The sequence below is a fragment of the Morone saxatilis genome, unplaced genomic scaffold (assembly GCF_004916995.1).
Source record: "Morone saxatilis isolate NCDOM2014 unplaced genomic scaffold, NCSU_SB_2.0 Contig12, whole genome shotgun sequence".
Taxonomy (NCBI): Eukaryota; Metazoa; Chordata; class Actinopteri; family Moronidae; genus Morone; species Morone saxatilis.
This window is the reverse complement of record NW_023339674.1, coordinates 18,187,108-18,201,550: the sequence shown is the minus strand read 5'-3', so window position 1 is coordinate 18,201,550 and position 14,443 is coordinate 18,187,108. Positions and strand designations below refer to the sequence as shown.

The 14,443-nt window shown below is 40.0% G+C and overlaps 1 protein-coding gene across 1 annotated transcript in view; it reads right to left on the bottom strand.

The window, feature by feature from the left end:
- The window catches only part of celf5a (cugbp, Elav-like family member 5a), a 184,197-nt gene extending 176,243 nt beyond the window's left edge, over window positions 1-7,954 (bottom strand). The window contains exon 1 of the mRNA XM_035654113.1: window positions 7,597-7,954. Within this exon, the coding sequence (XP_035510006.1) occupies window positions 7,597-7,954 (358 nt within the window). The remainder of the gene's footprint in view (window positions 1-7,596) is intronic.
- Between the last annotated feature and the right edge of the window lie 6,489 nt (window positions 7,955-14,443).

Here is a 14,443-nt window from a genome sequence, read left to right as displayed (position 1 = left end):
ATAGATAGATAGATAGATCAGAAGAATGGCAAAGAACGAAGCACATATGAGAACCCATCAGCCATTAATTAATTTGAGTAGTCTTTTTTAATTAAGCCAGATCTACCGTTGAATAGTGAACCACAGAATGGGTGCCATGTTGGAACTCATATAAAGTCCATACTGCTCATTCAACCACGTTAACATTTGATCATCAAAAAAGAAACACAAATTCCATCTTTCATCCGTGTCTTCTGCACTATTTGGCACACAATTTGCTTGTATCACACTAAAAAATGTGGATGCGATGCATCTCCAGTACAAAGCCCTTGACCGGTTTGTGTCTCTGGCAATAAAGCACAGAGACTGTTAGCTACAGCGTTGCGGCTTCAGTGGGGAAGATAGATGGAAGGAGTGAGGGGAGAGATGGCTGCGTGATGGAAGGGATGGGGTGTGACGGGGGGGGGCGAGGGGGACATGGCCCTACAGTCGCCCACAGATGCTCCCTCTGTCTCTCTCCCTCATTCTCTCCCTCTTTTGAGCACAGTATGGGAGCAGTCTTTTGGGGAAGGCTGGCAGGCAATCAGTGATGTCATGCCAGCAGTGCAGCGATGGCAGCTTAACCTATTTTCGGAAATACCACAGAATTTCTATTTATAACCGTGCTGAGCAGCATGTATCTTCACACATCCCTCATGGACCTGAGCATTCATAGACATTTTCCAATCTAAAATGTGTCTTCATCACAAGTTGGGAAATGTTTATTATCTGTAGGAAAAAAAAGTCTTGATGCTGATACTGTTGTTTACCATTGTCATAATTACCATTTAGGGAGGTAATGTGGAGCATTATTTATGTTGTCAAAATACTTACATTCTAAGCATCTTGGTGCGTTAGCTGTTATGTCTAATATAAGCATTTGATTGTTACTTGCATTTATTGGTAATTTAGTAATAACAATAGCCATTAAATGGTAAATCGCCTCTGAGACCAGAGATAGAAGTCGCAGTATTTGCACTAGCAGCAGCAATAGTAATATTGGAATAAGTATTGCCTGTGTTACTAGAGGGCTTTTGTCATGTTAACAGCATTCTGGTGATTATTTTATACATCTGCCAAACTTGGCCTCTGCTCCTCCTCCTCCACCCTCCATCAATCCCGCCCTCCGGTGTCCAAACAGCTCTCAACCTGTCAGAGGGATCCTCCATGTCCCAAGCTGAGCCATCACTCTACTCCCCCACAGCCTTGGGATACAAGCAACTATTTGTTTCTGCATCTCTGACAAACACTTCATCTTTTCCCCTCCACTTATCCATCTGTCCATACGTCCATTGTTCTGTGCCCATGTGTCTGTCATTTGCCTTGTGGGCCCCGCCGCACACGTGTGCCATCTTCCCTGTCCAATTTGATCGAGTGACAGCGCTTAGTCATATCCACACGCTTTGTGTTTGCGCGCACTCTCAGGCAGATACATGTACGACATTTATGCATTGTTCATTCACACCAGCATCAAGGGCTCAACCATTTGGCAATCAGAGAGATGTGACAGCTTGACTAATCTGTGATTGTTTTTTGGCCAAAACATGGGGGTTAGCGAGCCCTCCAAGGGCACAGTACTATAAGGCAAGACAAATAACTTATTATTTTCCAGGCTTGTACAAGGCTTTATCGCATGAGTTCTCCTGAACCATTCCAAAATGGAGAGGGATTATCACAAAACATTGCATTAAAATCTCCTCTCTCCCCTCTCCCTTGTTATTTCATTTTCCTTCTAAAATGAATCTGTGCCCAGCCAGGCTCAAACACAACATTAAAGAGCTCATGCTATTCTAACAGAAACCACCAACCCCCTCCTCCCTCGCTCCCTCCTCTTTTTTTTCCCTCTGTGCCTTTATAAACCCCCCCCCCTCATAAGAGTACACTCTGCTCTGTAGGCAATGGCACTCTCTACTAAGCTACCCATACAAAATAGATAGGCTTCTATCCCTCTATTTAGACTATGGAAATAGCTGTGACCTTTGTGCATGAACAAGAAGGCGGTACGCTTCTACCGACTCTACCTTTAGAGGAGAAATATGGCCTACAACACACCAAAAATAATCCAACCCCAAATCCTTCCTTTAAAATTTGAAAAGACTGTTACAACAACCAACAAAGGTCAGAAGAAAATGTCCTAATAATTTTAATAAATTCAAATTTACTTCCTTTCCTGTTGCATCAATAATGTTTATAGAATTAATTTATAATCATTGTTCATTTTTTAAATGCTTTTTGAAAGACATTTTAGGATGTATTACATTATTACATCACAGCAAAAAACATCAAACTATTTGCACTTATAAATGGCAAGAGAGTAACAAGTGTCTTAGCCTTAACCCTCAACACCCATGCCATTACAATCATGCCTCCAACTGTCCACACTTTAAATCAGACCACCACAGAGCTTCATTTAGTCCATTTAACGAAATACACACGTGGTGTATGTTTCATAAATGAGCATCTTAGTGATGAAATTGGTCCATGTTTTCCCTCAGATCTCACAGTACATCTTCTCATGTCTGTCTCTGCTACAGGCACCCATAAAGAGCAAACATATTCCAGAAAGGTCATGGAATAACAGCACTTCCAATATACAGAAAGCATAATATACTGCTAGCCATAATGAATGTTGCATTGGAGCAGGAAATCAATCCATCTGAAAGGCTCTCTCGGGCAGGGATTAAGAGGAAAGAAGCCGAGACAGAATAAAAGCCAGGTGAGTTTGGTGTGCGGACACTAACCTCCAGCAGAGCCCGGCCTTGTCGGCATCTGAGATTGGCAATCTCCTTGGAAAAGCAACAGAAAAGAGGAGAAGAGAGAAGGAGGCAACACTCCTCATCCTGAAGTCAAGGCCCATAGCGCCTGTCAGTACCAGTTGAGCTGCTGCATCTTTTATGAGGAAAGCCCTGTTGCTTATTACAATATTTACAGACGTTTAAAGATTGTGAAGCGAGTGTTGTTACTGCATTAGCTTGCCTCGGTGGCCTTCGCTCACTAGCCCTGACAGAAGATTTTATTCTAGATTTGTTAAATCGAATCACTGCACAAAACTGCAAGGAGACAGAATTGTTTTTCCTGTGTCTCATCGTTCACATGCCCAGCTGAAATGGAATCAGTTCCTACTTAAAACCTTTGTGAAGTTGTTTAATTTCATTAGCAACCATACATTGGCGATGCTGGCAAAAAGGCCTATGCTACGCTCATGTCTGTTAAATCAGTAATATCATCACAGTGTAGCGTGTATGTACCGTCCATGTCACTTCTACAGCTCTGTTTATAGTCTGTAAGTGAATTTATCCCATCTGTTTCCTCAGGGGAGATGCTGTCCTACAGCAGTGCCGTGATCTTTGACACTTTCCATAAGGCACACACACAATATAGAGACATGTAGATGCACTCACACTTCCATCATATCAAAGAGGAGAGAGAGGCTTCACTAAACCAGAGTTTAATCAGTGCCACCGCCTTTCAGGTATCATTTTAAGTAGGAAAAAAGCAGTTTCATCTTAATAACACATCATTTTACTTTGATGCATATGCTACGTTCCATCTATCCCTGTTTCCTTCCTTTTCTCTTTTTTATTGGCAGAGCAACCCAGAGAGGAACGCTATCCATCAGACTAGCTCAGAGGGAGAAAAAAATAAAAACTTGAATAAATATTTCATTAGATTATTCTGTGATTTAATGTGCTTCTGCTTGGCTGGGGTCTAAGGCAATATCTCTGGTCCATTTATAAATGCATTAACACAATGGTACCCGACAATAGCTTAATATTGATACCCGGGCTGAGTTGGTCGGCAGATTGAAGCAGCGTAGGGATTGTTTTGTCTGTCTGTTGTGCTGAATCACACCTGCAGAAAAAAAAAGCTTTTCTTCCCTCTCTCTCCCTCTCGTTTCAGTGCACGTTACTTAACCGCACGAGGGAAGATTAGTCAACCTCAACCAAACTCAGAGGGTCAAATCTGTCCCGACAAATAGAGCAATTCAACAAAAGTCTGCACTGAAACAGATACAGCATTTTCATGTAGGCATCCACTTTTCAAGTCAATTCGAACAAAACTGAATTAAAATAAATAAATAAATAAAATCTGAAAAACAACAACTTAAACATGTTAAGCCTTATTTCTGCATATATGCATGTGTATAAACGTGCAAGTGTGTGCTGTGCATGCGCTATAAGTGGACGCTAATTAGAGCCAGAGGGAGAAGTTTTCTATGATAAATTCAACATCAGGAAATCCTCTACCTATTAATACCAATTGGGCGACAATAATTGGCAGGCCATCGACAGCGTGGGCAGAATTAATCATTTGAAGAGGCAGACTAGACTGAATTTTTAATTGGCAGAGGCAGCCACTGTTTAGGGAGGCAACCAGCTGATCACCCAAGAGACTGCTGCTTCAGACAATGCACATTTGCTAATCCTCTTGAGTCAAGTTATTATGGCCATGCATTATTATCACGCTTTACAAACTAATTCCATGTTTTCCCTCATGGATTACCAAGGGGAAAAATAGTTGCATAAGAAAAGAGGAAATAATAAACACACAAAGCACAATGTGCATGAAATGAAAATCAAAATGACAGAATGTGTGCAGTGACTACAAATGCACGACACTTGAATTATTACAAAATAATGTGTGTGTGTGTGTGTTTATCCCTCTGTCCATCAATGTATTTGTCTAAATGTGCCTCTTTGAGGCTTCTGCTCCAGTGTTTCCAGTGTTTCCATCAGGATCCATACTCATAATCCTTTTCTGTTTAATAACATGATTAACTATAAAATAACCTAATCAGAGATCACTGACACATTAGGGTTTGATTATGTATTGTTAATTGTGTGGCCTGGATTCATTACATTTTAAGCAATTCAATGTAACCGAACAGTACTTATCTAAAATTAATTAGTTGTTTGTAAGTTAATGAATAAAGGTAAAGCTTTACTTTGATTAAAGTATTTATAGAATTACATTTTTATACTTTTTACTCAGATCGGAGAGACAATAAGAAAACTCCTGACTGACATACAGTAGATATAAAACTTTGCAGGATTTTTTTTTCTTTTTTTTTCTTTGACTATTAGACTTTTAGAAAAAAGGGGATTTGACTTACAAAGCTCTTTAGGATTTGAGTTTTACATTTCAAACTGTCAAGGGACCTGAGAAAGAGATAATTTCACTGAATACAACAGTACATTTACACATTTCAGAAAAAATGTTCAGTTGTTTAACTTAACCCGAACATTAATTATGTAATAACTGATGATAGTATAATAATATGAAGAAAACAGACGAGAAAACTTTTCAAATGTAAAAACAATCTAGGTGAACAAATAATTCACTATATTTGAGCTAAATTACTAATGAACTGGATTTATTTCCTAGTTGTAATTGCTATATATTTCACTTTATACAAAGCTCTATTTTCTGTGCATGGAAATACATCTAAGAGCCTAAACTGTCTTTTCCCTGACACCATGATCTGGCGACAATCACTCAGGAGCTAAATACTGCAATCATTATGCAACACAGGGCAATGACATTTTAGTGTATGTATGCACACACATGCACACGCAAACACATACTGATGAACGCAAATGAGTGCTTCACTGAAACAAAACATGTCTTCTCTTCTACACACTGACGATATAAACTGTGGAATCAGGAGCATTTGCATCCAGGCTTCATGAAATATGTGGCTAATAGAAGCTATGATAGCATATTGTAATGAGATATAAATCCTTTATAAACCTGAATATGTTTTTATCCAAATGTGATCCCAGAGATTTTCCACCAGAGCCGATATTTTAGATCACCAGCTAATTTCAACAGGAATATGCACATAAAAAATTTTGTTTGTAGCATCTCCCTTGGTTTCTGTTGCTTTCATTTCATTTATTATGGTCTTATTTTAAGTCCATTTTAATGACTAATGGCTATATAGGGCAAAAATACCATTCTATTTTTGATAAGTCCTCAATACAAGGGCTTTGTGACAGTTGTGGGCAACCTTTGTGATGGTAACAAATGTAATCTTTTGATGGTGATTCTATATGTCATAGAAGACATGACATTGTTTGCAATGTTTGCAAATGGCATTTACATTATTGTCACAGACTGTCGTTTGTCTTTTCTAAATGTCACTGCAATAAAAAGGCTTATCTCCTGTACTACCATCCCTCACATATCAACATCTGTTCTGCAGGAGTGCAAAATGAGGATGGGGTTGGGGGGTTGGGGGTTGGGGGGGTATGTATTTTGTCCCAATACTGTGACAAAGTGAGCACGTATTAAATCACAAATGTGCAACAGACTAGAGCATGTCACAACTCTTGTTCAGACAGTGTTGGTTTTTCTCCCTTTGAATAATGAGCACGGTGCTGCAAAATAATATCAAGAGTGCATTGACCCAATATAGGCTGTTAAAATGATGATTACAATGAAATGAATGATTATGATAGTGGTCACACTCATTATTATCATGGAAGTCTCCTAATGTAGAAATGATCCTGTGATTATGTCAACCAATATACAGCCCTACAGCTCCCTACAGGCTATGTGTTTCTGCCCAACCTGACAAATACAAATGAATTGTAATCAACAAAATTAAAGTTGGTGATGATGATGGTGATGATGATGACGTTTACACTGCGTGGATCGACTGTGAGAGGTGGGAAGGGGGGGGCACGTATTGTGTAATGGTTTTCCCACCCAGGCAGTGATGTACACCGTACATCCCTGATAACCAACTTCATTATGGAAGGTGGAAGTTGTCACTGTGTATAGTGAGCAGCAGAGTGGATTTACACCCTCCGACTCCCTCTCAGACTTCCATTTCAGCAGAAGCAGCGGCGGCAGCATCACTGCCCACTCTCCGCGCATGGCGACGTCCGTCATCTTGCGACAGTTCTTGCGCCCTTTGGAGACACTGTGAACTGATTTCGCCGTGTCGGGTTTTCCACCCAGCCCCATTCGCACATGGGGGAGATGTTAAAGAAAGCTTATGGATGAATAAATGATGCCGCCCCTCCGCAAAAGACGGGGACTGGCAGAGGAAGGCTCTTTAAAAATGCATCCTTTCCAAGCGCCTCTGCCCCACTTAAGAGCGCGTCAAGAAAATACTGTTCAATTGCAATAAAATACAGAACACGTCCAACCTATCATTCCTGATACTGCTGGCCTTCTTAGTATTTGTAATCTCCCATTTTGGTTGTCCGTGTAATGAAATATGTGGAATTATCGAGATGGAAATACAAACCCTCCAAAACATTTTGAGATTGTGAAATAATAATAAGAACTTATCCTATTATATAAAGATTGCTGGGACAAAATAACAAAGCTCATTAGATGAAAATACGGAAACAATGATGCACATTATGATATTATTGTTTACATTTGTAGACTGATACAATATTGTAGAATAAGCCTGATAACATTTTTTAAAAAGTAATAAATGGGCTACGCGTGTTTTTCGCGTCACTATTTCAACGCAAATGAGTTCCAAAGGTACAGGTAATAATAAGCAGTATTATTAAGCTGTATATGGGCCTCGCAGCAATTCGAGGGGCGACACGTTACCTTTGTGCATGCCGGTGTATCGGTCCTTGAGAACTGTCAGTTCGTGGATTTTCCCAAACTGTTCAAACAGGGGTTTCAGGTCTTTTTCTTCCAAGTTCCGCGGTATCTGCCCGATAAACAGCTTAATGGCATCTTGGTCTTTCATGTTGCCGCTCTCCGGATGAATTGAAATGGGTTCTGAGCCGTTCATGGGTTTCGGAAATGTGATCTGAGGGTACTGGTGCTGATGTGGGATAAGTAGTAGTGGCTGTTGGCTCGGTGGTGCCCCCGGTCCGGTGAAAACCAGGTTGGAGTGAGCGGGCTGGGGCTGCTGTGGATGGTGCTGCCTTCTTGTTTCAGTCTGAGTGAATCTGGCCATTCTGAGCTGGGAGCAGAGTGGATAATAATGACAACACACACACACACTGTGAGAGAGCAAGCACTCAGCTGGAAACCAGGCTGACTTTCTTTCCGACACACAACACACACGCACACACAGTACAAGACAGGAGTCGCGGTGGGGCTGTGATGATAGTGGCGGAGTAAGCGCGCAGGAGCGATATTAGGCGCTCTGGAGCGACACCCAGTGTCAGTTATGCAGCACTGCATCTTAATAACAGCCCAACTGCCTAGTGTATGAAACGTGGCCTCTGACCAGCTTTCTTTTTTTTTAAAACTGTCCTAAACAGTGGTGGAAGACCGGCCTTTTTTTTTCACAGCAGACATTTTGTCTTGTCATAGCAGGAGAAGTGCAGGTGTTACTAATAACATTAATGATTGCTGCTTTCTATTTGAGTGTCCCAGTAAGCCAAGACAGCCATCATTAAGTTTATGACTGAAACCTGTTTGTTTCCTTCTGTAAAAAAGCCCATTACAAGTGAAAGCCCTTCATCTCAAATGTTCCTTCAATTATAAAAGTATTTATTGGCAGTAACGTGAACTCAAGTCATACTACACAAAATTATAGATGTGTAACTTTGACTGTAATACTTTAGTGTAAGTTGTAGGGCTGTGCTGAGTAGTTAAAGTGTAGTAAAACGCTGACATATGGTAAAGTAAAATCTACAAAGTTACTGCAGAGGTTGGATAAAATTTAATTGAAAACTGCTGAAACTTGTAGATAAATTAAGTAAAGTGATGAAATATTTCCCTCTGAATTGTGGTGGAGATAAGTATGAAGTCTCATAAAGCTGTGCTTGAGTAAATGTCCAGAGATACTTCAGGTCTACAAGTAGTAATCCATCGGTTCCTAAGTCTTAATGATAAAATGCCTAATCCCTCCACTAACAGTGTGTAAAATACAGCTCTATTAGAAGAGGAGAGTGATCAATTCAGGCTTTTTGCTCCTTTTTTAGTTCTGTCGTCAGGTTGTGGTTTGACAAAACTTTAAAACTTTCTAAACAACAATATAATGTTAAAATGTCACTTTTACTGATTGCAGCATCATATGCATCATCAGTTTTAGCTCTAAATGCTTGCTCATAGTGGTGAAATACATACTTCTATTAAGAGTACAAAAACAGTAGAAACTGGCATGTGCCTCTTCTACCACTGTAGGTGGCCATGCGTGTTGTACAGTCGATGCTGCTGCAAGTGACAAGAGCACTATTTATAAATGAATGGTATTGCTATCTGCAATCTGTCATTAGATTGAGTCAAGGGACCTACAAACATTAACCACAATTAGGAGACTTACTGTAAGTACTTTTCAAATAGCAAGCAGGCTAATCCCCCAAGAGGGGGTTTATTTGCATCATTTGCCTTCTCTTTGCAGACACTGTCAATAGCACTCAGATCCAAATCCATAACCCAAAAAAATCTCATGTAACTGTAACTGAATGGAGAACAACAAAGCTAATGCACAACGGGCCGCGTAGTTTGACTTGCAACTTAGCCACAAACCACTCTTTAACCAAAACACATCCGCCGGACAGATTTCTAATTACAGCCTATTTAACAGTGGATTAAATAAAGTGATATATACTGTCTGTGACAGCAGGCTCAAGGCTGCGAGGTGAATCAATACTGCTGCTGCTGCTGCTTCTCTTACTGTGGAGGAGCAGCACCACAGGGGTCCCCTCCCAGAACTTTGACGTACAAATGGCTGCAGCCCTGTGTGAGAGAATCGCCTTCAGCTGCCTCTGTCTTTCTGAATTCAGCAGTATACCTGTGAAGCAAGGGAAGGCTCACATCCAAAGGGCCTCGGTATGCAGTAGAAATAGACTGGTCAACAATGTTCAGGGTTGAGAAGTTGAGAAGACATAGACTATCCTGAGTAGAGGGTTGTTTTCACTGGGAGGGAAGTGGGGATAATTTCAGCTCTATTGAACTCTGCTCATAATATTTCTTTCTGCAAAGCTCAATAAGTGCAAGTGTAGAGGGAGAGACATCAGCCGGCAGGGGTACACATTGACATGCAGTCAATAAAACAGTGGGTGGTAGCTACACAGACAAGGGGCATTTTTTTTATTGTAAACTTGTTCTTTTGAAATGTGAATGTAATCCTTTGAAGCAGTAGGTCCCAGAGTGCCGTGCGTGATACAGTTGCTGAAACTGCTGTTTGTTTTCGATTAGTCGCGGTGCTGTTTTATGCTTCGTTCATCGTGTTATAAATGTATTGATTACAAGAGGCAGGGTACTCACTGGATGTGGCTGGCCACCTGAATGGGAGTTGCCAGGGACAGGAGTCAAAGTAGATGTGTTTGGCGGATGGCTCAGCATGTTAGCCCTCTTACATCTGTAGTGAGAAAACAAACAGGGACGCAGTGCAGCTCATATTGAATAAAAGTACTGAGCTGTCATGGCACTGGCTCACCGGACTCTGAGGGAGGCTGAGTGGCTATTTTTAGGGATGTGGTCAACACAGGGGGAGGGGTATTGAGAACTTCCACTTCATGGTTTTTTTATTGACCAATGCCATTAGTGTTTCGCCAAGCTGAAGGCAGAGACAAGAAATCAATAAAGGTCACACTATTAGTGCGAACTAAAAAGTTACATACAATTTAACTGGCTGGCGCTTATTCTGCTGCTTGTTAACCAGTCTGCAGCCTCGGCTTGATCTGTTCAGCTTGGGAAGTCTGTAAGGCCCAGAGGGAGACAAAGGCAGCTAAGGGAGTCATTTTGCATTCTGTGTGCACTTGTAGACATACAGTCAAGACAGGCAGGCTGACACACACGCACACACACACTTCCTAATTACCCAAATTCAACATTATTCTCCACATCCAGTTACTCACTTGCATATTGTGCAACCGGAGCAATGCACATAGTAAGCATAAAATAGCATACAGTGAAAACACAGTTTAGCTTGCCATATGCTATCTAGTTAGTTGAAGTCTATGAGTTGCTGTTAAGGGAACGCTTCTTCTCTGCTTGGGCTGGCATGCTGAGGTTCTGAAAGTGTAAGTTGTGGTTTAATAAGCGGTAAGAGTTGGAGGTGTCCCCTGGTGCCTAATTCACCATTGCACTCTGGTTATGCATTGCAAAGCATGCTCATTCAACTATAAGGTGTTGTTCAAGAAAATTATGGAGTGATGTGATGATGGCATATCACACTGGAGACAGTTTTATGGACCACTGACTTAACAGGCTGATGAGATGTGATAAGAGCAGGCTGAACTGTGGAGGTCCCCCGGTCTAAAAGTAGTGTTGAGCTCTTCGATATCGATTAGAGCTTTTTCACTAAAGAGCACTCCAACATGTCTTTCCTATGATCATGAAAATAAACTAAAATTCCACTTCATGAGTCTTCTCATGAAATTTGGCAATTGGAGTTGACAAAGAGCTGCACCCAGAAATTATTGTTCATCCTATAAATGTTCTTATTTGTGGAGTGTAAATAATCAGCAGACAGAGATGAATTTAAAAGCATATAAACTATTCAAGCGTTTGAGCACTATGATTTCACATTTTAATTCCAATTAGAACATGGATGTAGTCATTAGGAGAGAGGGGGGAGAGAAATGGACTCACTAGCTGTCTTAAAAATCATCCACCCTCTATAGACTAAAATAAATATTTTTTATTGAAATCTCTAGTGGAATATAAAACGGCTCTCTTTCGTACAGTACAATTTGGCCAAATAGACTAACAAAAATCTCTTACCATTACAGATTAAAATGTAACATTTTCTCAAATTCCCAGTTATCTCAGTCTACATTAGATATTATTGGATTCTGGTTGGTTTATAGCAGCTGGCTTGTTTGGAGTGGTAGAAATTAAGTACATTTATTGAAGTACATAGGAGGATGTATTGGCAGAATGGAATATAATTTTCATAGGTATGTTTTCATTAGTGTATAATACCCTGAACATAAGAATCTTGTTTTTATGTTTTTCATTACCTTAAAATGAGCTGTTTTTATTCACAGGGGAGCAGGTCCTCTTCGAGGAAGCATGTTTCTAGCCAAGAACTGACAAACCAAACACTGGGCTTAGAGCTTTTCATGTTTTTTTGGTAGTTTTGCAGCCACTGTAGTTTCTCCTACATCCTTCAAAAGCAGTATTGGTTGCAGTCTGCCACAAAATCCTACACACTGGTCCTTTAAGATAAAATAAGACTTTATTGAACCCCAGGGGAAATTCACAAGCTACCAACGCATCAATAATTATAATCCAATGACATAATAAACATGAATTTAGCCACTCTGAATAAGTAGTACTTTCACTTTAGGCACAATATTTGGATTTTGATACCTTTGAACTTTTATTTAAGTAAACTCTTCAATGCATGATTTTTACTTGTAACAGATTATTTATATCCTGTGGTACATATACTTACATTATACTAAAACATATGAGTACTCTTTCCACCAGTGCTGATTTGGTTCAAGCTCTGCGCAGACTCTAATACAGGATGTGGTTTCCTCCTACTGAGCAGGTTGTTCTCGGTTCACTGAGGGCTCTGAATCAGACAATTTTCTCCTGCACTCTCGCTGTGAATTACATGAGTTGTAGGGTAAGAAATAATGAACCAATTTTGATACACCGAAGATTAATTTTATCATCCAAAAATGGCCACTAAAAGAATCCCATCACCCACTGTGATTGTTGTCGATTTGTTGAATGAGAGAGAAATGGTCTAGCCTGCAGAGCAATCTTGTCTTTGTTGCTAATCTAAGTCACTGCTGTGATCTGAGTTGCCTCCACAACTACCTCAATTTCAAGATTGTCTGGACTGCTGCTGTTAATGCAGTTATCTCCAGCAAAACATCATCATATCAACAGACTACATGGTCTGGCTCAGTCTTGTCCATTTTATTTATCTTTTATATCATACTGCTGGTAATAACACAGAATGGCAAATAAATCCTTTATTGTGAGAGGATGCGTTCAGGTTGGTACATGTTTAAAACTAGCAAACAAAGTGACCCAGGTTCCAGCAGCAAAATCTTCATTTACTTCTGGAATTTTTTTAAAAACTGAATACAAATCTATATCAGAATAGTGTAAAGCACAGGTAATACAAACAGTATATATACGATCTTCAGTCTTACAAAACAGAGAAAACAAAAGCCGATTTAAAGAAAGGGGTTTCCTTTTTTGTCTTTTGATGCTGTTTTGATGATCTTTTGATTATCTGGGCCTTACACTGATTTATTCCCACCACCACATCTCATCAGCGTAAAAGAAAATCTCAGTGAATCTTGATCTTTGTACTTACATTTTCTAACCACCAGATGGAAGCTGTGTTCCATTGTGATTTACTCTCTAATCTTACTAGTCATGTAAGAACACCCGTGTCTAAATAATGACTAACCTGTGATAAATTATTGCCAGATACCCTAAAGCTGCATCTTAAATATCACATTTGCTGTTAATAAGCCATATCGACAGAAGTCATTCTCTTACAGAATCGCCAGCCAAACAAGCAAGGCTTAGTACGTAGCTCCGGATATTTGGCCTCCTCAGTCGGCTGGTTATCTCTCTGCTTTGGCACAGCGTATGCAGATAAGGCTTTTGCACAACTTATATAGCATGGCACTAAAATCAGCTCTTGTGGGAAACTTTACAATACCAAAGTGCAAGTATAAGAAAGCTTATTTCATCATAGCAGCAGTGTAAAAGTGTTAGTGTTTGAAAACAGTTGCAAAGTGTGTTTGGCTCTGTTGAATTTGGGCATACTGAGACAAGGCTGTTTCAGGGCCACTGAACAGCTGCTGTGTTTAGGCCTCAAGGAGACATTGATGAAAGGTGCCCCTAACTTCCCTCCCATACATATGTCAATGTCTGACAGCATGTTTTTCAGCTTATTTCTTTACAGTGTGCGGGTCATTCAAGAAAGTGTATTTACTTTCATTCTTGCCTGAATAACACATTACAGTGCCCCTGCCTTGAGGCGCAAAACATAACTTTTCAGTTCAAATTTAACAATAGCAAAAGTAAAATCAATAAAAATATCACAAAAAAATCTAATCTAGAAAGCAACATTTCACAAAAACTATACCACTCAGAAAACATGATAGACCAGAGACACAACCTGTCACTGCCCAGAACCTCAGATTCACATTAACACGGTGATGTCCCTTGATGTCTTCCCTTCAATGACCAGATGAAAGCAAGGATCCCCCAAGAGTGAACATAACCAAAGTGCTGGCAGATGTGTCTCCTATTTGAAGTAAGAAAAATGCCTTCCTTATTTTACCTCCAACCTGTTCACAATGCAGCATTGTAAATGAATAGACAACAAAATAAATCTGTATTTGTAACAGTGCAACCACAGTGTCTGATCTGTGTTACACTGCAGTGAACTGCGAACTGAACTTATTTTTTAATTAATTTTTAATTTTTTCCCATTGTTCTATTAAACAATTTACTTTACACAGAAAGACGGAGACAGAAATGCACAGCAATAACAATAGCAACAGTA